Consider the following 23,280-nt stretch of genomic DNA (forward strand, 5'->3'; position numbering starts at 1 on the left):
TCTCTCTGAGGGTGACGGAGCACTGGAACAGGCTGCCCAGGGAGGTTGTGGAGTCTCCTTCTCTGGAGATATTCAAGACCCGACTGGACAAGGTCCTGTGCAGCCTGCTGTAGGTGACCCTGCTTCGGCGGGGGGGTTGGACTAGATGACCCACAGAGGTCCCTTCCAACCCCTACTATTCTGTGATTCTGTGATTCTGTGATTTCTTTTTTATATGCTTAAAACTATCTCACACCAATGGGAAAGGCTTGATCTCTTGTTATTCTTTTAGTCATTTCTTAGTAAGCGGAATGAAGAAGAGAAGTTGTATAAAGCAGAGCTGCATCAAGATCATAAAACTTTCCTTTTAGTATTTGTATTGCCCTATTCAAGGAACTACTTGTGGTGTTCATAATAATAAATAAAATAAATAAGTAAAGGGTGGTAGTGATGGTGAAATGAACAACATATTCTTTCACTTCTTATCTTTAAATTGCTGTAGCTTTTCAACTTTCCTTTCTCTCTCTCCTCTTTTCCCTTCCTCACGTACTGAATGACACAGGCTTCTCTAGTCCTTACGCACCTGGAATTTGTTTGCATTGGGAACAATTTAAAAAATGTGAAGGCTTCAGTTTATGCACTAGTGACACCTACTAGCTTCACTGGCAAAAACAAGCCAGAGAACTGATGGAGAACCAGAAAAGTATGAATATCCAAGTAAAATGACACAGGTAAAAATTAAAAATACTTCAGATTAAAAACAACCCAGCCCAAATCAAATGTTCTCTTGCAGAGTCACAGAATACTATGTAGCAACTCCTAAGACAACGAAGAATCTCAGCTGTCTTCCTCAAAGTTCCTTTCCTAAAGGCAGTCTAATAACATTTTCAATATTTTAAGATGGGAAGTACAGAAGGTGACTATCAAAGGAAATGTTATTTGTAGTACATAATACAACAGCATGTGATTAGTCCCAAAAGGCAAAGTGAAAAATGCACTGGGTTTTGGCAAAACTGGACATTTTATCTACCGCATAAAACATACATTTTATCTAGTAAATATTTTCGTGTACTGTAGCTGTCTAATATTAGAGGCAAAAATTCACCCAGAAACCCCTAAAGAAATCTTATTAATGGATGCATGCCCAACATGTGACAGCAGCTGTAACTCAAATTTCGCTGCAGTCATACTGTTTCAAAGAACCCGCATGTACCTTCCTGTTGTTGAAAATGTTGTTTCATTGAAGTACTACATCGTCAGAGCTTACTACACCACCCGTCTTGACATAAGCAGAAAGCTGCAAGGAATGAGCAGTAAGATCATATTAAGCTCTAAACGTTAACTTCACAACTCTAAGGTAATTTAAATATGATGCATATATAAAAGTTAGAAGACAAAAGGAAATTTATTATTTCATGTATCCACTGCTCATTTTCTTCTTGACTAGAGACACCTGAAGCTTGGCATCCAAAACTGCAGCTTCTAAAGTAAGCTTCTCACTCATGTGAACTATTCCAAGATTTTATTTCCTTTATCCCGTGACAGGAATAGCTGCTCAAGCGAAGTTTTGGGGCTTGTGACTATTTTCAAATAATGAATGAACCAATCTGAAGTTATCCTGATAACAACAATAAGCAGCAAGTCCTAAAAATATAAGTTGATTTTGATAATTTAATATGCCATTTATAGTCATCCAAACATCTGTACTGTTATGTACAAAACCCACTGAAAATAAAAAAAGAATTTAAATGTTATCTTTCAAATGTAAAAGTGCAATTAACAGAGGCAAAGTTTTTGTAAGAACGGTACATTTCTATTGAATTCGCTGGCTACACAGAGCCTCACATGTATGTTGCCTACACTGAAGTGAAAGAGGATTTTACTTTTTGTTACTTATGAATAAGCCTGGTAGTTGACAAAGTTTTACTGCCACCATAATTATGGTACATACATCCAAAAAATGCATAGCGCAATTGTTTTCATAATTTTCAGTTTTACCAACTTTAAGAAACTTAAGTAGAGCAACAGTAAGATCCATAAAGTTCAAAAAATAATTAACACCATAAAATCTTGTATCAAGTTAAGTGTGCACAGAACAGCTATCCTCAATCACATTCTCCAGAATTCCAAAGATCTTTCCAAAGCTGTCATTTACCCCCAGTAAACATTCTTCCTTTACAGTACTGAATGGATTTTCTGGAACAAGATTTACATTTATGATCTTTCATGCATTACATATTCACAATTTGGAAAGAAATGGAAGGCCTTCATACATGTCAGCCTTTAATCTTATCCAGTCCTGAAATCTCTGCAAAGTCGTTTTTTCTTGTGTTAATATTTTTGCAGCTTTTCTCAGTTTTTCTTCATTTCGTTCTAAGTAACGAATTCCGTCTGTCTGCAGCTGACTGAGTTTCTCTTTACGACTTTCATCCAGAGGTATGTCTTCATTCATAAGAGGGTTAAATCTGAAGTAAGTGTCTGGAGGTAACAGTGCATCCAGCATGGTGTGAACTTCTGCATGGAAAATGAATGAAGGAAACAGTTACATTTACATGAGAGAGACAAGTAGTGCTAACAGCCTCTGAACAACAAGTGCTCTGGAGTGGCGCAGTAAGTGTAACTATGTGCTGCTTTGCCGAGTAAACGGTTTTCCACCATTGCCTGATCAAAATCCCTTTCTCATTAGAATGTTTGCAGATGACCCAGTGGCTCCATTTACTCTAGAAAAGCTTCATCTTTTATTCCAAGACAACTTCACTGGTATGACAATTAAGAAGGCTTTGCAGCTATCCAGATTTCTAATGACACCTATGTCATCAACCTCATATTAACAGTTGAGAACTCATAAACTAGAAGAGCTTAGCAACACCACAGTGAAGATGAAGATTCATAAAGATAAGGCTAAGAAACGCATTCATATTATCTCCAGAAAACCCGTAACACTTCTACTAAAACACCAACTAAACCTAATGAGTTAAGGAGAGACGCATTTCAAGTAGTTTCAGTGGGACGGGTAGAGAGGAGAAGGGGAAAGACGAAAGGTTGCAGATTGCTCTCTGAATCGGAACTATAATTCTAAGAAATATTAAAAACTGAAAACAGTCACAAAACAAAAGATCTTGAGACACCAACCTTCTGTATCAGTTGCACTGCTGATAACATTTGTGAGTTTGGCTTTCAAACTGGTGTATGTGACATTGGTCTTTCCCTCGCTTTCGTAGCGACCAGTGCCCAGCGACACTAGGCACTGCAGTGGAACGTTTGGCCAAAGACACTTGCACTCGTGAACTGCCAGTGCAGAAGGATTATTTAGAAGCAGACCTCCATCCTGCAAATTAAAAATAAATACAAATGTTAGTACTACACAAAACATGGTCATAAAAGAAACTGCAACTATGAACTAAACTAGCATAGCACTAATATACAAAACCAATTAAATCAAACAAGCAATTATTTCCATCTTTTGTGCAGCTGTTCTGTTTGTGCTATGAAGCAGCTGCATGGCAAGGCTTATGGTCACCCAGAGCACATCCTGGGTCTGTGGTCAGTTCTGCTGTTGTGAGTATTGTACGGAAAAGGCAGGCTGAAACAGCAGCATTCACTGGGATACCTGTAGAAGTTCTGACTTCATCTTCCGAAGACCTTTTACGCAAGACAGATACACATATTGACAAATTCTTAAACAATCAACAGGTCTGCATCTCAAAACGTTTACTGCTGGTATTACAAGGATATATATAACAAAATCCAAATCACTACCTGCAGATCTAAAATTAAGAAAAAAAAAAAAAAAAAATCACAAGAGCTAAGCTTGGCCAAAGCTACTTTCTAAGCAGCCATTGCACAGAATGCTGTAGCCTGGGTTTAAGATTTGGAAAATCACAGACTCATTTAGGTTGGAAGGGACCTTTTGAGTTCATTGGTCTAAACCCCTGCTCAAGCAAGGGTCAGCTAGGGCATGTTGCCCAAGGCCATGTGCAGCTGGCTTTTGAGCATCTCCACAAATGGAGGCTCCAAAACCTCTCCGGGCAACCTGTTCCAGAGTTTCACCACCCTCACAGCAAAAACTTTTCTTGTGTTCAGATGGAATTTCGTAGGTTTTTATTTGTGCCATTGTCTTTTGTCCTATCAGTGGGCACTACTGGGAAAAGTACAGCTCCCTCATCTTCATTCCCTCCCATCCTTTATTCACACACATTGATAAGATCCCCCTTGACCCTGCTCTTCTCTAGGCTGAAGTCCCAGCTCTCTGCCTCTCCTCATTTGACAGATGCTCCAATCCCTTAATCATCTTTGTGGCCCTGCTCCAGACTCACTCCCGTGTGCTCATGTCTCTTATACTGGGGAACTGGACACAGTACTCCAGATGTGTCCTCAGCAGCGCAAAGAGGAAGGATCACCACCCTTGGCCTGCTGGCAGCACTGTTCATAATGCAGCCCAGGATGCTGTTGGCCTTTTTTGCCACAAGGGTGCATTGCTGGCTCATGTTCAGCTTGTCCACCAGGACCCCAAGGTCCTTCTCCGCCAAGCTGCTTTACAATCAGTCAGTCCCCAGTGTGGGTTGGTGCATGAGATTATTCCTCCCCAGATGCAGAATTCTGCCTTTCCCCTTGTTGACCTTCAGGAGAATTCTCCAGCCTGTTGAGGTCCCTCTAAATGGTGACCCAACCATCTGGTATACCAGCCATTCCTCCCAGGTTTGTACCATCCACAAACTTCCTGCAGGTGCACTCTGTCCCATCATCCAGGTCATTAATGAAGCTGTTGAATAGTACTGGCCCAAGTATTGACCCCTTGGGTTTACTTCTAGTGACTTGCTTCCAACTGGACTTAGTGACACTGATCCCAACCCTCTGGGCCTGGTCATTCACCTCACTGTCTACTTATCTAACCCACGCTTTGTCAGCTTGACTATGATGTTATGGGAGATAAATGTCAAAGGCTTTACTAAGGTTGAAAACAACATCCACTGCTTTCCCCTTGTCCACCAAGCTAGTCACCTCATTGCAGAAGGCCACCAGGTTGGTCAGTCATGAGTTCCCTTTTGTAAATGTATGCTGGTTACTCATCATCACCTTCCTGTCCTTCATGACTTTTCCAATCCTTTCCAGGAGGATTTCCTCCCATCACCTCCTGAGGAACTGGGCTGAGGCCAACTAGCCTGTAGTTCCCCAGAGGTTTCTTGCCCTTTGTGAAAACAGGAATGATATTTGCTCTCCTAACCTCTACCAATCAACATCATCATTTGAAGATAATCAGAAGTCACCTTGCAATGGCATCAGCCAGCTCCATAGTACTCATGGGTGCAACCCATCATGCCCCATGAATTTATGTACGTCCAGTTTATTTAACTGCTCCCTAACCTGGTTATCCTCCACCAGCTCCTTGCACTAGACTTTCCCTCTAGCTTCAGGGACCTGGGACTCCTGAAAGACGTTTTTCCTGGTAAAGACCAAGACAAAGGCAGCATTAAGTATCTTGGCCTTTTCCATGTCATTTGTCACCAGCTCCCCTGTCCATTCAGTAGCAGGCCCGCGTATTCTCTAGTGTTCCTTTTGCTGTTTATGCACTTACAGAATCCTTTGTTGTTGCCCTTTACATTCCTCTCCAGATTTAACTCCAGACGGGCTTTTGCTTTCTTAACCCCATCTCTCCAAGACTGGACAGGAGCTCTATACTCCTGCTGGGTGACCTGCCCCTGCTTCCACGTTTTATACACTTCCTTTCTATGCCTGAGTTCAGTTAGGACCTCCTTGCTCATCCATATCTGCCACCTTTGTTTGATGTCCTATTTGTTGGGATGGGCCTTTCCTGAGCTTGGAGGAAGTGGTCACTGAGTATCAGTCAGCTGTCCTGGACCCCTCCTCTCTTCAAGGCCGTAGCCCATGGGATTCTCACAAGCAAAGCTCTGAAGAGGATGAAGTCTGCTCTCCTGAAATCCAGGGCTGTAGTCCTGCTTTTTTCCCCGCTCCCTTCTTTTAGGATCTTGAACTCCATCATCTCATGGCCACTGTAGCCAAGGCTTTCTTTAACTTTTGTGTCCCTGGTCCAGTTCTTTATTCTTCATAAGCATCAGGTCCAGCAAAGCACCTTTCCTTGTTGGCTCCTCCAGCAACTGTGCCAGGAAGTTGTCATCAATGCACCTGAACAATCTCCAACATTGCTTGAGCTATTCTGTATTGTCCTTTCACCAGGTACCAGGATGATTCAAGTTCCCCCTGAGTACCAGGTCCTGGGAACGTGAGGCTTCTTCAAGTTGTCTGAAGATCAGAATTCAGCGCAAGACTAACAGCAACAAAGGCTACTCTTATAAGTCTGGAAGCGAGGAGACACATCTTTTGCTAGCAGCACATCAAAAGCGTAGGTGATGAGGCTGGGATAAAATACTTTTGGACTAGTAAGAATCAGTAAGACTGACAGTAAGTCTAAGAAGCATCCAGACAAGGAGATTTTGATCCAGCAAATCTCAAAAACTATGTTTAGGACTTCTTGAAAGTAAAATGATCTTCAACTAAGAAACAGATTACTTTGGACTTTGAATTCAATAGGACTTTGTATATTGGGAATGCCATAAAGAAAACCCCAAACAGTTATAAAGGCAAAACTTAAGCTGAAGACAATATCAATAACAGAGACGAAGATCTTTATAGCCATTCAAAATCTATACAAAGAAACATGTAAAATACAGAAGAAACAGAATATTGACTACAATAAGCACTACGGAAAAGCTCCCTATATCCTAAAGGTCCCTGTACTCCCTATATCCCACACCTGACTATAACATTACAAGAACAATAAAAAAAGCGCAACCGCACTCAGGAATAGCTTAGAATAAAAAAAATGTTTTGGAGTCAATAAACATTTTAGAGACTCCTTTTAACTACAGCTGTGCTAGATAAATAACTAAAAACAGGATTACTGAGCTGAATTTTTTGATTTTTTTTTTTTAATTAAGCTTTCATTTGAACCTACAAAAAGCTCTTTGAACTCCCTTTGGATACTGTCCACTTTGCTCAAAACACTGCTAAAATAGATGGTCTCTTCAGTGCCTATTATCCTTTGCTTATGTTTAAAATAGCTTCTACACAGAAAACTAAATACAAGGATGTTTTTGTCCTTGATATAATACCCCATGAATCTTTATCTAAAATCTTATAGTTATCTTTCTGGTGCTTACTTTTTTCTTTAAATCCTAGATTAAAAACACACTTACTAAATAATTTCCACTGATCTTGTCAATATAATTTAACTAAACATGATTGCTTCACCATGGGAAAACTAGTGTTATCAAAAATTAGGGGGTGTATAATACTAGAATACTACAATATTTTTGTAATACTGACAAAATATCAAAGAAAGGTAAAGTACACATACCTACACACATCAAATGTATATTGTGATGATAACTAACAGCTTTGTACAATGATTTTCGTATTTAAATGTTCTCTAATTCAGGTTTATTGAAATGACAGTAAATATCCATTCCTAATAATTTTCAGTGTAGACACTTTTAACATTACTTTTAGCAGTTACATAGATAATGCCATTTTTGGAAAGTTAGAAGTAGAACTTAACAAGGAAGGCAACCGATTTTTTTCTTCCCCTCCAAACAGACTATGGTTGATAATGACCACATCCCAATCAATACTGTGCTTCAAATTAGCCTACTCTGTTAAACAAAGATGTTACCATATTGCTCTTTTGCTTAAAATGATCAACTACTGAAGCAGTAATTAACATTTTTAGTTAAATCTGACTAGTAAAGACTCAATGAAGGAAATACTGCAATAATTTATTTAACTCTGCATTTCCAGAAACCTTAACAGCTAACTACATCAAAGGTTGAAATTATTGTGGAAAAATATTTCTCAAGTTTTAAAATTCATTGCAATCATTTCACTTGTATGTCAATTCTAAGACAACTATAAACAACAAAGAATTTTCCAGTTTTAAGATTAAAAAATAGAAACTAACCTTCCTGATTTTGAATAATTCCTCTATCTTCATAAAACTGGACAAAAATTTTGTCCTTCCCAAGAAATATGTTAAACTAGCAATACAGAAATATGAAAGCCAGATCTAAATTTTTAAAAAAGTAATTTTAAGAAATCATGACATAACCTTCTTCATGCTTGTCCTTGAGACACAGGAGTACAATGCCAAGTGATTGACCCTGCAGTTTTGTACATAAGATACACTGAAATCACAAGAATCCTCACCGATCCTTGCTCTGAATTCCTATGTATTTAGTCTGTCCATTTGCCTTGGAGAACTGCTACACTTGGTATCTTAATTTTTTTTCCTGATTCTGTTGAAGTTATTCTATAGTTATACAATATTACAAAAACTAATTTAAATTATTTATAACTTACCAATTAAAATTAAGCGCTCAGCTTTTAAAAGATGTTAATAAAAATACATTATCCAAAATGCAATATAACCAAAAGACTGACTGAATGCTAGTAGTATGGAATATCTTGGTGGCTAATACAGTAGCTTCTTCTTCCATACTGGCTTCTATGAGCTTTCTTGCCACTTTAAAGTTTCATGCCGTTAAACTGGAAGTAAACAAGGCCAATGTATCTGATGTATGGGTACAGACATGCCTGTTGGCCAAAACCCGAATTCTTGCTTATCTCTGCTTTCAGAAGGAAGTCATTCATTTTATTACTCCATACAGTTTCAAATGTTCTATTTTCTTGGTGCAATCTCTTGTCTTTGATCCACCTATCAATCCTTATTTTTCAGTTAGTATGACGCTAGAGTTAGGATCTTCCCAGCATGCTTCTGCAAGAGGGAAGAATGACAAACCAAAAACAGTAATCCACAAGCAAAAAGTTTAACCTAAACAATTACATTTATTGATTCATGGACTGAAAGACATTAATGGCTGGGGAACAAATAAAAGCAGGCACTAGTAAAACAGTCTGTAGAAATACAGCAAAGTGGATAGTTGTGGTGTGCTATGGGGAAAAAATATGACAATTGCTGAAAAGGTTAGAGAGAGTAGGTACTAGCAACAAGCTGCACTGTTCCACTCTGTGGAATGCTGTGGGGAAGTTTCAGGTGTCTAACTTTCCACGAATAAAATTGTATTTACACAACAATGCATTTTAAATGACCGCAAATACAGTGATCAACAAATGCCAACATTAGCAATGCATGCAAAATGCATTGACAGAATACAGTTTTCAAACTGTATGAATATTGTTGCATTCTTTGTGCCTACTATCTATTTTATAGAATATATTCTCAGAATATAATTTATAATTGAAAAGCATATATATCATGGACCCATACTAGCATAGCACAATTCTGATCTCCTAAAGCCTTCATAAAAACAAAATCATGCAAAAAAAAAAAAAGGATCTTTATACCGAATACAATGGTGTAAAAATCTTGTTGATACAAAGTGATACATTAAATTATACTGTAATGGTGTAAAAATCTTGTTATATAAAGTGATATATTAAATTATACTATAAGCTTCAGATGCAATTCAAATTCTACAAAGCAATGCTGACTCTATGCACGGTCCTAAACCTTTTCCGTTCCTAACAAATTTATGAGCTCCTTTTTGACAGACTGGAGTGTCTTCAGATGCCCCCACTTTCATCTATATTATTTGATATATTGCTACAGTATGGTACTGTCTGTGTGTGCACAGAAAAAGAGAGACAATATAAGCAGTATATTAGATGAACTACTAGGTTATCAACATACACTTGGGCTAAAAGCAAAACCAGTAGGTCAGGTGAAGTGATTATCCCCTTTTATTCAGGACTCATGAGGTCACACTGGGAATACTGTACAGCTTTGGATGCGCAGTTACAAAGCACTGACAAACTGGAATACGTACAGTAAAGAACCACTAAAATGGGTTGGGGGCTGAAGCTCATAACGTATGAGAAGAGATGCAGGGAAACCGATTTGTTTAACCTGGACAAAGAGAAAGCCAAGGAGGAATCTAATCACAGTCTTCCATTACCTACAGGGGGAGAAGACACAGCCAGACTCTTTCAAAAAGTGCAAAGGAAGAGCCAGAGAAGCTGTTGGATCTCCATCCTTGAGTATTTTCAACACTCAACCGGGTAAGGCCTTGAGCGACCTGACCTAACTTTGAGGTTTATCCTGCTTTGAACAGGAGGCTGGAACAGGTGACCCCTGAGGCCATGTCTGCCTCCAATTTTCCTAAGGTTCTACTCTAAAGAAATACCACCGATTCATATGTTTTTATATATTCAGTTATTTTTGCTGTAAAATGAAATTACATTTTAAAAGTCATTCTTATTAGAAATTGAACTTTGTCAGTCCAGTCTAAGTCTTGTGAAAAATGCAAACATGCATTTTCCATATGCAACTCATACTTTGGAATGTGTAACTGAAAGGATAACTTACAGGAACTATTCAAATGACTAAACTGCTGACCAACATCCACAAAAACGTGCAATTGTCCCGAGTTCTGACTCAAGACTCAGTGCTGAGCAGTCAGAGCAGAGCCCTCGTTCTCTCTGTTCTGCCCTTCTCAGATTGTCTGGCCTCACCTACACTGCACCATCTCTTCTCATTTACCTAGTTCTCAGTCCATTTGCAAATTCTCTTTTTCATTTCCCAGACATACATGAGTCAACTCTTCCCTGTCGCATTCTTCTGTGCTGCTCCAGTCAGTGCACTGGAAAGTACTAAATGTTTCTTCATATGCTGAACTGAGCGAAACCACCCCACTCTTGAGTCAACTTAATTTGCTGGCAGTACACCGAACACAGAGTGCCACAGCAGGAATCTTAATGCAAGTAAGTGCTGAAAAGGGTGTATAGCTTTCCTAATGTCATTGTGCAGGTAAACAGTAGGGAAGAAGGCTTTTAAAAAAATTCTGATAAAAATGATGGAAGTTATCAAATAAATTAATCTTAAAATGGAGTTCAACGCATATAAACCCAAGCTTGTGATAGTAAAGCAGTGAACTCAGGGACTGGGACATTACTTTCAGTCTTTTGCCAAAGGCTTTCCAAGTGGTAAACACTCAATTGTTCTGTTTTGTTTAATATTTATCAGCTAATTCCCAAGTGAACTCAATGAATTTTTTTTTATACAGTTTTTTCAAAAAAATTCCCCATGTAACTGTAACTATATTTTTAGGACTTGCTGGTCGTTAGGCAGAAGTCTCAAGCTGTAGCTACTACTTTCTGTAAGTTTTTTGATAGTTGCAAAACAGTCGGAGAAGACTCCCCCTCATGCTTTGACTACCAAATCGTAAATTATTTAAAGAGGGAAAAGTGCACCTTTTGTAGGCGTACGATCCAATGAAAACTTTCTGGTGAAGATATCCTGCTTGCCCAGTTGTAGGCATGAAGAAAGGCCTGGTTAAACATTATGGAACAGATGGGGGCAAATTCAACTATCAGAAGGAAAACACATCCGGAAGTCTCACAGAAATGCTGCAGACCACTTGGGAGCGGGGTAGCACAGGACCTTCTGAAAATCTTGTCCCATTTAAACAATTATGGTGAACGTGCATAAAGTCACACTCACATATTTAAGTCAGTACTTTGGAAACAGTTATTTAAAATTATGATATTAAAATAAAAAAATCAGTTTGACCCATACTTTACGATGGGCAGCTGTTTCTAACAAGTTCAGAATACTCTGTATCTTCATAGGCTATAACTGCTGTTCCTAATTTTGTTAGGCTCAAGTTGTGCCCTCTAACTGTTCCGTGTAACATCCTGCGTGCTGCACAGTTTCACTTAAATGATACTAAACTCTGTGAAGAAAATAAGCTAGTACTGGATGAAGGATATCTAACTTAAGACAGCCAAGTCTGATATTTAGAAGCTGAGTTGTTAGCTCCATAGTAACCACTTCACCTCATTGCCTATGCAGACATGCTTCGCATTTTAGTTCACTTTTACAGACTTGCTCTGTTGTTTACTTTCCTTGTCTTTGTGAAAAAGTGGAGACAGAACTAGTACAAAGCTATCACAGACTAGGACAAGACAGGCTAAGATTCTGAATGGACTTTTGAAAAGTATTTTATAAACTCTACGTTTAAAATCAACATAAATACAATAAATATTCAGACTAAAGATTAGGCTTATTGCTTCAAATGAGGAGTTTGAAGAGTTGCTGCACTGTAACAACGAGTTACTTCTCAGAAAAATTAGAATAACTACTCTAAAAACATTTACTCTAGTTTCCATAAGCAAAATGGGTATGCCTTGCGAAATCATTCTGTAAAATCAGCCTAATACATTTACATAGGCAGTAGCAAATGTCCTCAGAATAGAAGACAGGAATGAGAAACAGGAGGGTTCTTATACTGCCTGTAAGATCTATGCATACAGATAACTTCCAAGGTTCACATCCCGACCTAGTCCTCTCATGGCACTGGGCACCTAGGGCCATTATCAGAGTGGTAGTATACTCACATATAAGGCTTCAAGGCTTGCTCAGCCAAGCATCGTCAGGCTAACAAATTTCAGTTTCACAAAGTATATATTAAAAAAAGGAATCTATACATTAAGAATTAACTGTACAAGAAACTAGCCCCTACAGTGTTCAGCACAAATATACTTTGCTCAATACAAAGGTTACATGATTATCGTGTTCTGTTAAATACATACAAAAATGTTTGAAATACACATTAATTATGGCTCTCCTCTTGTGAGTAATCAGTCAGACTGCTCTCAGTACTACTGAGGACGAAACTACTGAAGAGGAGCTCCCAGCAAGTATGGGAAATCTTTATGTCCCTGCACAAACTATTCTGACTCCGTAAAACATATAATGTTTTATAAACATGAAACAGTACAGAAGTAGAATTGTTTCCTCCTTGTCTTGGTGACAAGCAATGGATGGTGGTGCCAATATTTCTAACAAATCTTTGCCTAAAATGTACAGTGCCCTAGAACAATTTGTTTCAGCTTTATTCTAATGGTGAGTCTGATCCACTTGGCTGCATCAGAGATAAGTGAGAAAAGATTTTTTAATAAATTAAATATTTTTCCATAAAGCATACAATGACCTACAATTATGTCTTTATACAAATATTTCATGCAATTTATTTAGAAAGATTCAGCCTTCCTTCATAATCATGCTAACAGGGATGCTATTGGGTCAACTACATACAATTTATAATGCATTCTGCACTATGCTGATTCACAACAAAAGGCCTTAATTGGTGACAGACATTAATCCAATCCTCCTATACACCAAACTTCTAACATTTTCAGAATGAACTGATTCCGTTTCTTAAGGAGAGGCAGGGATGCTCCTTTAAATTCCTGAAACAAACATCTTGTGCTCATTACTTTGTAAGGCTATCTCAAAATTACAATTTATCTTCAGACACTAGAAAAACAAACACTCTAGAACTGTGACAAGTAACGGCTCAAGTGTGCACTGAAAAAGGGATTCCCCTTGAACTGGGTCATGGAAAAATTCATCAGACAATGTTTGTACAGAAAATGAAAATTAAATGTATTTGTATTTATATTGTTGAATGACACTAATATTAAAATTTCCATTACTGCTGCCTGACAGTTTAAAAGAAATCAGAAGGTATGAGCTACATTTGTACTTCTACTACATCAGCTGCAAAAAGAGATGCTTCTTCATAACCAGAACACATTACATAAAGTAAAAAAAAACCCCAAATCTAATAATGATTCAAAGTTTACTGAAAATTTTCCTTTTCAGTACAAGTGTTTTCCTACACAGTATTTATCTTCTTTTTCCCCTAAAAATTAGCAACACCATAATACACTGTTTGCATAGCCACAAATGTCATGCCAAATGCTTCTGAGAGCTATCAATACTATTGCTATTATAAGCCGCCGTGGTTTAACTCATCATCCGGCAACTAGAACCACGCAGCTGCTCACTCACTCCTCCCCTTCCCCCAAGTGGGATAGGGAGGAGAACGAAAAAAAAGTAAAACTCATGGGTTGAGATAAAGACAGTTTAGGAAGACAACAAAGGAAATACTAATACTACTAATAATAATGAAGAATATGCAAAACAAGCTATATACAACACAATTTTTCTCACCACCCAATAACCAGTTGTGCAGCCAGTCCCTGAGCAGCGATCACGGCACCTGTGGGTTTTGCGAAGCTCATGAATTTCGCGGATTTAGCCAAACCCACGAATTTTGCAAAACTCAAACTCACTGAAAAAGACTGTACTCATGGAAAAGTTTGAACTCGCAGAAAAAGAGATGATATAGTTAAAACTTCTGGAAAAAAAGAGTTCCTACCCCCCCCTCCCCAGTCCAATCCCCATTCATAACCTGAGCATGATGTCTATGGTATGGAATATTTCCACTGGCCAGCTTGGGCTGGCTGCCTGGCTAGCTCATTGGCTCAATACAGGAGACTGGAGAAAGTCCTTGATTTCACAGCAACAACTAAAACCATCAGTGTTCTCAACATTCTTCTCCTTCTGATCCAAAACACAGCAGGTACTGGGAGGAAAACAACTCTGTCCCAGTCAAAACCAGGACAGACGTAACCTACATTATCCTACATTAGCCATGCTTGCTCTTGACAGTTCTTTAGAATGAATGGTCAGCTGAGGTAGACTGCTAGATGATTATCTTAAATTAACAACTCATCCCAGCAAGTCATTAATTCACAGAAAATGACCAGCTGCTCTGAAGACATTACTGAATTCATGGTTTTATGTCAGATACAGAAAATGTAGTCTTACGCAGTACTGATGAAGATTTGCTAAATATTAGCAGACGTCATAAAAGAAAGAATTATTTGGCAATAAAATATATTGTCAGATATATAATTAAAAGCATATGCTGTGCAGCACAGATTTAATGAAATGAATTCTGCAATGAACAACAGGACATATCACCAAAATAGTCTACTGCGGTTCCCAAATGATGAATTGCCTGTAATACTACAAGCAAGGATCATAGTGTGTAACCTAAGAAAAAAAAAAAACAAAAACGGCCTGTGGTTGAATCTACACTGGCCTCAAACACAGGCCTGAACTCAGGTTCTTCATATGATGTTTGTGAAACACAGGCAAGATTCAAGAGCAGTTAAAAAAACCCCCAAACATACAAACCCCCCCCCCCCCCCCCCCCCCAAACACCAATCCATGGATCTGAATAAAATCCTTCCGGATTCAGATTATGCTAGGGTGTTCAAGTCCAAAAGATTTGTCCTTTCTGACATTAACTTAAGAAGCATATAAAAACTCTACTTGCTATGACAGGGTGCATCAGACTAAGGAGAAAGCTCTAGTTGTTACACAAAAGAATCCCATTAACATAAAAACTCCACAAGTGACCCAGAGATATCCTGCTCCTTGTGAAAGCTCACCATGTCAGATTTTAAAAACTTCAGAATTCTTTAAATTTCATTTCCCAAGCCAATAATGGAAATATTAAGACTCAATACATTTTTACATCAGTAACCCTATTAATGTCATTGGTATTACTAATTGATATTAGTTTTGCTAACAGATTAGTCTTTTAGCTGCCAGTTTATTAAGTAATAGTAAAATGTCAGGAAATTCAAAATGCTTCAGGAAAAACACAGGAAAGTATGAAGACTAGTAGTGATCCGTAGGAATCCAGGTGACTCATATTATTGGATGTATCATTGATAAACATTACTCAAAACCTGCTGGTCATTCCTCTGTTTAAAACTGTACAAGAATCAGAATGTTGTTAGCCATCTCTACAGACAACTTCTTAAACTAAATGTATTACAGACTCCACAATTTCTTTTTACCTTTCATTTTATAATTTCAAACTGAAATTGGGTTTCCCATAAAAAACATTTATAAAAGTATGCAAGCTACTTAAATTTCTTAACACTATTTTATTATTTGTTGACTCAAACATTAGAATTCATTTCATTGCAACTGAAACAAAGCAGGTTTCTAACTTAAGGATTTGATCTTAAAATGGACAAAATTTAAGAAATGAACTGATTTTTTGGAGATAATTGATGTGAAGGGTCCAGTACTGGATATGAACTACCTAGTACTTCTATCCACAGTTGGGGGCAGGGGAAGGGGGAGAAAGAACTGAAGGAAAAGTTCTGCATTTTCATGAGTCCTCTAAATTAAGAAGTACATGCCTAGATGACAAAATACAACACGGGTTTATCAAAGGCTAGTAGAAATTGAAACAAGATTTTTTACATTAAGAAAATCTGGATTTACAAAGCACCTTACATACCAGACCACTGGAAACGATGAAGACTACAGTGGAGAAAGAACTGGCTGATCAGATGGGACCACAGTCTATACTGAACGGGGAACTCTTTGGCTGGGGCTGTTTTCTATCACAGCTACTCAACAGCTGGTTTGGGGCTCATCATCTTTGTTGTTATTTTCTCAAAAGCATGCAACTGCTAATTGTATCTGTTAATATAAAGTTAGAAGCTTTGCAAATACAAAAGCCTTACTGTAAATGCAGAACGACTCTAGGGAAACCCAAAGGAGATGACACATAGCTAAGCAAGGTGCTCATAAACACAACGGTACGCTCTTCAGAACTAAGTTGGAATCAGACCAACCATGAGAAAGATCTGAGTAGAGCACTATCACAGAATTATTTAAACCACCTAAAAATGAGGTAAGTAGCTGTTGAAAAGGCAACTGTCATTCTAAGCTGTACCTTCCCCTGAAAACGGAAATATATGACAATTAAGACATCATCTAGAATACAGTGTTCCAGCCTGATCAAATTAACTCCTCTAGATTTTGCTTCTAATTTAGAAATGCTAATTTTGAATCTGCCAGATCATTCAACTTCACCCAGTACATCTTGGGTCATGCCAAAACACACTGAATAGTCCGGTTTCAAGAAAGATTACTCAAACTGCAGCAGGTGCAATGAAGGACCATTAGGATGATCAAGAGAACACAGAATCTATTTTGCAAGATTGAGACAGACTGGCATATTTAGACTACCAAAATAAAAAAGGATATAAGTGTTTTCTATATACACATGAGAAGGGTAAATACTACAAGAAGAAAAGTTCATTAAACTAGAGAACAGTACTGGCACAAGGAGAATGTGTGTCCATTAGCTAGGAACAGACTTAAGAGTGAAAATGAGAAATTTTCTGGCCATGAGAAAAATGAAGAAATATCTTCTTGAAATAACCTTCTACAAGTGTAGCAACAGCACAGACAGCTCTACATGTTTATGAACTACAGTTTATGATGCAGTTGGCAACCATGACAGGACTGGATCTGATCTGAAGGAAACTGTTTCGTTCTATATTCCCCAATTTTTTTTCCCCTAAGGAAATGCCAGCTGAAATAATTCTAAATTCTGTTGACAAAAAACTAAACTATATCTACTACTAAACACAGCAGTGTAAATATACCCGCACTAAAAGAAACACTGCAAGGTAAAGAATCTTTTAAGAGACTGCCAACTGATTTGGGATTTGCAAAATTAACACTACAGATTAATCCTTGTATTGGAAAAGAAGCTCAGTGCAGGAAATAGGGCTTAGACACATTCCCAGTGTCTAATGGGAATGCACTGGGTATTGAACTAACTGACTTCAGGCACATTCTGCATACATGGTGAAAATTATTCCTACTGCAGTACTAAGACCTGTATCCACAACACGAAGAGGGCAGTTTCCTAAACTACAATACAGAAGGCAAATGAGAGGCTGGATGGTCGCTGACAAAGCATGGAAGATTGTTTGCATTGAGCACCGGATGGCTATATCTCATAAATAAGCCTTCCTTAGGAAAGAGGGGTAAAAGTATATCAATAGTCCCACTACATGCTTAGTATTTTATTTGCAATGAATATGGCAAGTTTATTTAATACGGAAATATGGTCCCTTTCAAGTCAGTATAAGACAGATATATATCCTGGGAAGATAAAAATTGCAAGCTATCAAGAACTGACAGTAAATTGTTCTTTTTGGTCTAAGAAATGGTGGCTGGTAACATCAGAACTTGAGAGCAGCAACCTAGATTGTTTGTACAAAGCTTACTGAATTAACTCGATTCTTCATTTTTCACTGTGTCTCCTCCAATTTTACAACATTTGTTTTATAGCAAATATTAGCTAGTAAACAGTGTTGTTGAAGATATATGGACTCAGAAGTCCACGCAAAAAAAATAGTTAAATGAAATGCAGCTCATTTGAGAGTGACGTTTGTGGGTTTTTTTAAATAAGCACTCTGAAAACTACATTAGCAAAGCATCACACTGAATCATTGGAGATAAAAATTATAATGCTTCCCAAGTAAAATAATAATAAACAAATTATAAACAATTATATACAAATTTTATAGTATTATCTATATTTATAAAGTTATATATAGACAATAAACAAAATATACTCTCAATTTCATTTCACTAACCAAATCTTCCAATAACACCTCACTTCAGTCCCTGAAGGGAATCTTGCAAGCAGTCTGCTCTGCAAAACATGCCTGGTGCAGTAATCACAGCAATTTCAAAGGCTGGTAAACCGCACCATGCGCATCCACCTTAAAAGCAGCTAACCAAACCTCTAGAATCTGTAAGAGAAAAAGAAATGCACATATCCGTGTAGCTAACACACTCCAGTAAACTCCCTCTTCCTCAAACAGACATTGCCTGGAAGGCTGAAGGAAAATGTGTATGGCAACAAGCAGACAGAGAAACAAAGAAATACTTGTTTCTATCATTGTGAGAACAAGATACACCTACTAAACCGCAGTCTGTGTAAGCTCTGGTGCATACTGATCACCATGGCATATCCTAAGAATGAAAAGAACTTCAATGTGACCTATATTCTATGTCTTCTTAGAGCCTGGGAAGCACCCTTGAATCTAATTTTAAAAGCCACCATGTAAAACCAATTAAGGTAGGATCCACTAAGCAAATCACTTTTGAAGGCCTCTCCTGTCACAAGCTACAAAGATGAAATGGCTTTACAGATTCGCTGCCTAATAAAAGGAAAAGTTTGAGAAATATGAAGAAACTGTGTATTATTTTTTTTAATGAAGGCAAGACTTGACATTTTAGTTACATCATATTGTTGTACTATATGTATTTTTTATTTCAAGGTTGTATTCTCACCATACATCCTGATACACCTGTATTATTAAAGCTCCACTAACAGATTAGCTGCCAATTTAACCGCTTTACTGTCTGATCATGCTCAAAGAAAATGATTTGAACACTACTGTAAGTCAACACCAGCATTTTAAAAAATGGAATCATAATGCAGCAATGAAATAAAGTGAAGCTACTGGGAACAGGGTGGTCAAGTAATTTGTATTAAATTGAGCATATTTTATTTTGAGAAAAATCTGTGTCTTTGTTAAACTCGCTACCACCATCCACACACACACAATCCCTGCTGCCCTTTTAATTAATCCTGTGGGACAAAGTTAGTTTTTACTGTAAAACCCAGTAAACGAAGTGTGCATGATGATTTTGTCAAATTTTAAATTGCTCTTTTAATTAAATTGTAATTTCTTTGGCATACTGTAGTGTCTCCTGAACTGACATTACTGAATACTCCAAATGCTTCTCACACTACAGGGGGGAAAAAAAAAAAAAAAAAAGAGGAATAGATATAAGAAACAACACCCCTCCGTGGGAAGTAGGAAAAAAAAATATCACTGGTTGTAACAGGACTAGGGAGAGGTTAAGAGCTCTCAGTGCTTCATAAATAGATTTTAAAATAAAGAAGCTGACATGTGGCAATATAGCTTGTATATTGTAACATCATGACTTGGTCTCTCTTGACTTGCACGGTTCTTGGAGAAGCATGTTACAGGGATTAAATCCCTTTGAATGTTAATGTGTTCCTCTTTTGAACCACAAAGAATATTAATCCTCCTCCACTCATCTACCAACAGCTGCACTGTTTTTTTCCTACTTGACAGAGTGGAACCAGATAGCATGGCATGATTGACCTGAATGTAAATATTGCTATTTGGTTTTGAACTGCTCACTTTTTGCAGAAAATTAACAATACTGGCATCAGCTTATCCGAATCAGTGTTCGGGCACCTAGAAACCTCTTTCTAAACAATTACATGACAAGAATAGTAAAAATAATTTATTTCCTTATTAAAAAAATTAACAGACTTTGCAATCCCCTTGAACATTTACCGTGACAAGTACAGGAAGTCAGACTGGAATGTTCCCAGTAAAAGAGCATGCATATGTCTACACAAATACACATGCATATATAAATATATAGATTATGGAAAAGTGAGTGTTAAAGCAAACAGCTACAGTTCAGTGCAGGCATGATTCCAGTTTATACATCTAGAGTCATATATAAAATCTTTACAAATCAATCACTCTCAACTACTTCATACAGTTTGTGAAAGGACTCCAATTTCAAGAAAAGCTAATAATATTAAGATAAGAATATACAGGCTGACCACAAAACAAATCCACTAGATTTCCATTATCAAAATAAGTATTTCCACACATTTGAAGAGTCCCAAGTCAGATCAACTGCCAGAGTGCTTTTCATTCAGATTTAGATGTACAACTGACTGATAAGCTAATACTAAATCTGGTCTCTGTATATAGTCCTTTAGAGTCCCAAACTTCAAAGCCAAGAAACAAATCTCATTATATTTACTATGCTGAATTTTCACAGACATTTTACAATCATTTTCACATTTCAGTTGTCTCTATTCTTAGAATTATTTGGAAGTATCAACACTGCAGAAGCAAATCACACATACATTAATAAGAAACTAGCATAGTTTATGTTTGGAGATTATGCTGATTAATTAATGCAAGTTTCCAACCCATTAAAACAATCCTCAGAAGATGATCATCCTTCTGACACTGCACTACACTACTGATGCCTTTGGCATAAATTATTATTTACAATTAATGCATGCTGTGCCGATGCATTTTTCAAAAGCCATGGTCTTATTGAGATGTCTAACAATGTTACGCTTCATTTATTTCTGTAGTTCAAAAGCAGCCCAACCTGTTACAGAGTGTACAGGCTAAAAGTGCTAAGACAGAAAAGAGCAAGTATTTCTATACAGACTACAAGTGTTAGTAACACACGTGATCTGGCTGAGGAACTTCTCATGACAACTGCAGTGCACTTCTAGAATAAAGACATTTAACAAAAATCTACTATCTCATATTTAGGAAATGAGCTATAACTAACAGTTATTAACATATTTAAAAAATAATCACAAAGCTATTTTAAACAGGAGTATGACCACATTTAAGATTCTATTTTAAAACCTATTTATGCATAAGTATTTTTTTTTCCAATTCACCTTGGATACTTCAATAGAGATAAAACTCTTGATGACCCTTCTGTTTTACACTGAGGTGCCATTACAACCAACAACATAAGGGTAACAGTTTGCTACACGCATGGGGCTCCTACCCCAGGGTTAAAACTGGGTAATTCAAGGTAGCTTGAGTGTGCAGTGGTGGATTTATAATCTGAGATAGAAATCGGCACAAGGACAGTTAGGGAGCATTTGCCATGTAGCACCTTGCTAGCTGGCTGTCCATAAAAAGCCAAGCACAGCCTGCACAAACAGGTAATTGTGGAAATAGAGATGTGGTAAGAAAAAGTGTAATCTAGGGAAAGAAAAGCATCAAAGACATGAAAAATGAGAATCTTTGGATTCTAAAAAATTTAAAAATCAAAAAGTGTTTAAATATCAAGCCTGGGTAGAAAAGAGATTTTCAGATGATATGAAAGTTTAAGTCAGAAAATTTTGCATCTAGTTCTAGTACAATAAACAGTTTTAGTACCTAAAACATATTTAGTTCTTTATGGTTTACAAAGACGACCCACATCCTAAGCCCTTGCTTTCTAGTAATTAAAATACATCAAATAGAAAAGAATGGTGGGTTCATGAAATACCGTTGGTAAGTTTGTATGGAAGGGCTTTGTCCAAAGACTCTGAGTAAGGAAAAATGAACTAGACTTTATTCTAGCTCTGTGTATCCGAGAATACTGGATCTGATCTCTATTAACACTAATCATACATTCTGAAGTCTGGTAAATTGGACTTAAAATTGAATACAGATGAAATTAATATGAACCTTACGGTACTTCACACAAGTCTGGCAATTCACAATGATGTTAAGACAAGTACTTCTCTAAACACTGCATAGAAGTTAAAAATCATGTTGTTTATTTAGCTATTCTTCATACTGAAGCACATACAAATTTTGATGTGCTCTCAATTCAAGGAAAGAGGGGGTGGAAAGGTGAGAGAGGAAGAAAAGTGCTTCACATAACTGACCCATTCAAGCAGTTAAGGAGCAGCTTGGAACGGCTCCAAAGGCTAAAGCAGCTCCTTTTCCAGTTCTGCCTGGCCAGATGGAAGATGAACACGTTTCAGGATTTCAAGCAGCGCTTAGGCTTGGAATATCTGATGTGTTACCCCATTTTTAGCTTTAAATAAACTCAAAACCTTATGTGCTTATTTCATGCAGTCTTTCATTAAAATGTTTTGGTGATAACAATATGTACCATACAGGAGAGGCTAGGGAGTGAGAGGAGAAGGGAAAAAAAAAAAACAAACCCCAAAAAACGACCCTGAACAAAAAGGGGAAACGGAATAACATGAAAGAACTCTCAGAATCTGGCTGATGTAGTAGTGCCATCCTGCCCTCCCTGGGAACCCTTCACCTCTCAGCTTATGTAGAGCTTTTATACAGCTGAATAAGATTACTCCATCTCTCTGTAAACGTTAATTCAAAATACAGAAGTATTTTGGGGTTTTTTCAGATCAAATTCTAGCTGTTTCTCTGTATCTATGCTTCTGTCTATTATCTGAGTCTAATTAATTTTTCACTATTTCATCTTATACTCCTTATTTATCTGTTAGTATTTAAACCTCACTATTACTTATGCACAGTACAATGCTAATGAGATTACACAGACTTTTAATGGACACCATGAGAAATTCTGTCTGTGATCCAGATAAATCTTATTACTCAAAATATGCTATTATTGCTTTCTATTAGTTAAGGCTAATGCCATCGTATCAATTAATATGATGGAAATGTAACAGACATTTTCTTTAAATTGAAGTGATAGAATCCTATGCTGCCTTTGCTGAAGATCTCTGGTTCAGCCACCCTTTGTAGTTTTTTCTGCCACAGATCGGCACCAGATCTTTTTAAAAATAAATACTAATAGTTTTAAATTAGTATGTATGGTAAAAAGGATTCTTTTAAAACTCAGAGAACTGCAGAACAATAAAGGGGCACTGGAGGACAAGAATACAATGGTGAAAAAAATGAAGAAATTTGCCATGCTTTTTACTAATCAGGGTCACCAACAGAAGCTAT

At 37.3% G+C, this 23,280-nt stretch overlaps 1 protein-coding gene across 4 annotated transcripts in view; it reads right to left on the bottom strand.

Annotated features, from left to right (window-relative positions):
• Positions 1 to 1,630: 1,630 nt before the first annotated feature.
• PNPLA8 (patatin like domain 8, phospholipase A2) overlaps positions 1,631 to 23,280 on the bottom strand; it is a 41,546-nt gene continuing 19,896 nt past the window's right edge. For all 4 annotated transcript variants that reach the window (XM_075428229.1, XM_075428232.1, XM_075428230.1 and 1 more), the window contains 2 exons: positions 3,112 to 3,307; positions 1,631 to 2,493 (listed from right to left, as the gene is read on the bottom strand). In XM_075428229.1, coding sequence (XP_075284344.1) covers positions 2,219 to 2,493; positions 3,112 to 3,307 — 471 coding nt within the window. In that variant the 3' untranslated portion in view covers positions 1,631 to 2,218. The remainder of the gene's footprint in view (positions 2,494 to 3,111; positions 3,308 to 23,280) is intronic.

Source organism: Opisthocomus hoazin, chromosome 8 (genome assembly GCF_030867145.1).
Source record: "Opisthocomus hoazin isolate bOpiHoa1 chromosome 8, bOpiHoa1.hap1, whole genome shotgun sequence".
Classification (NCBI taxonomy): Eukaryota; Metazoa; Chordata; class Aves; order Opisthocomiformes; family Opisthocomidae; genus Opisthocomus; species Opisthocomus hoazin.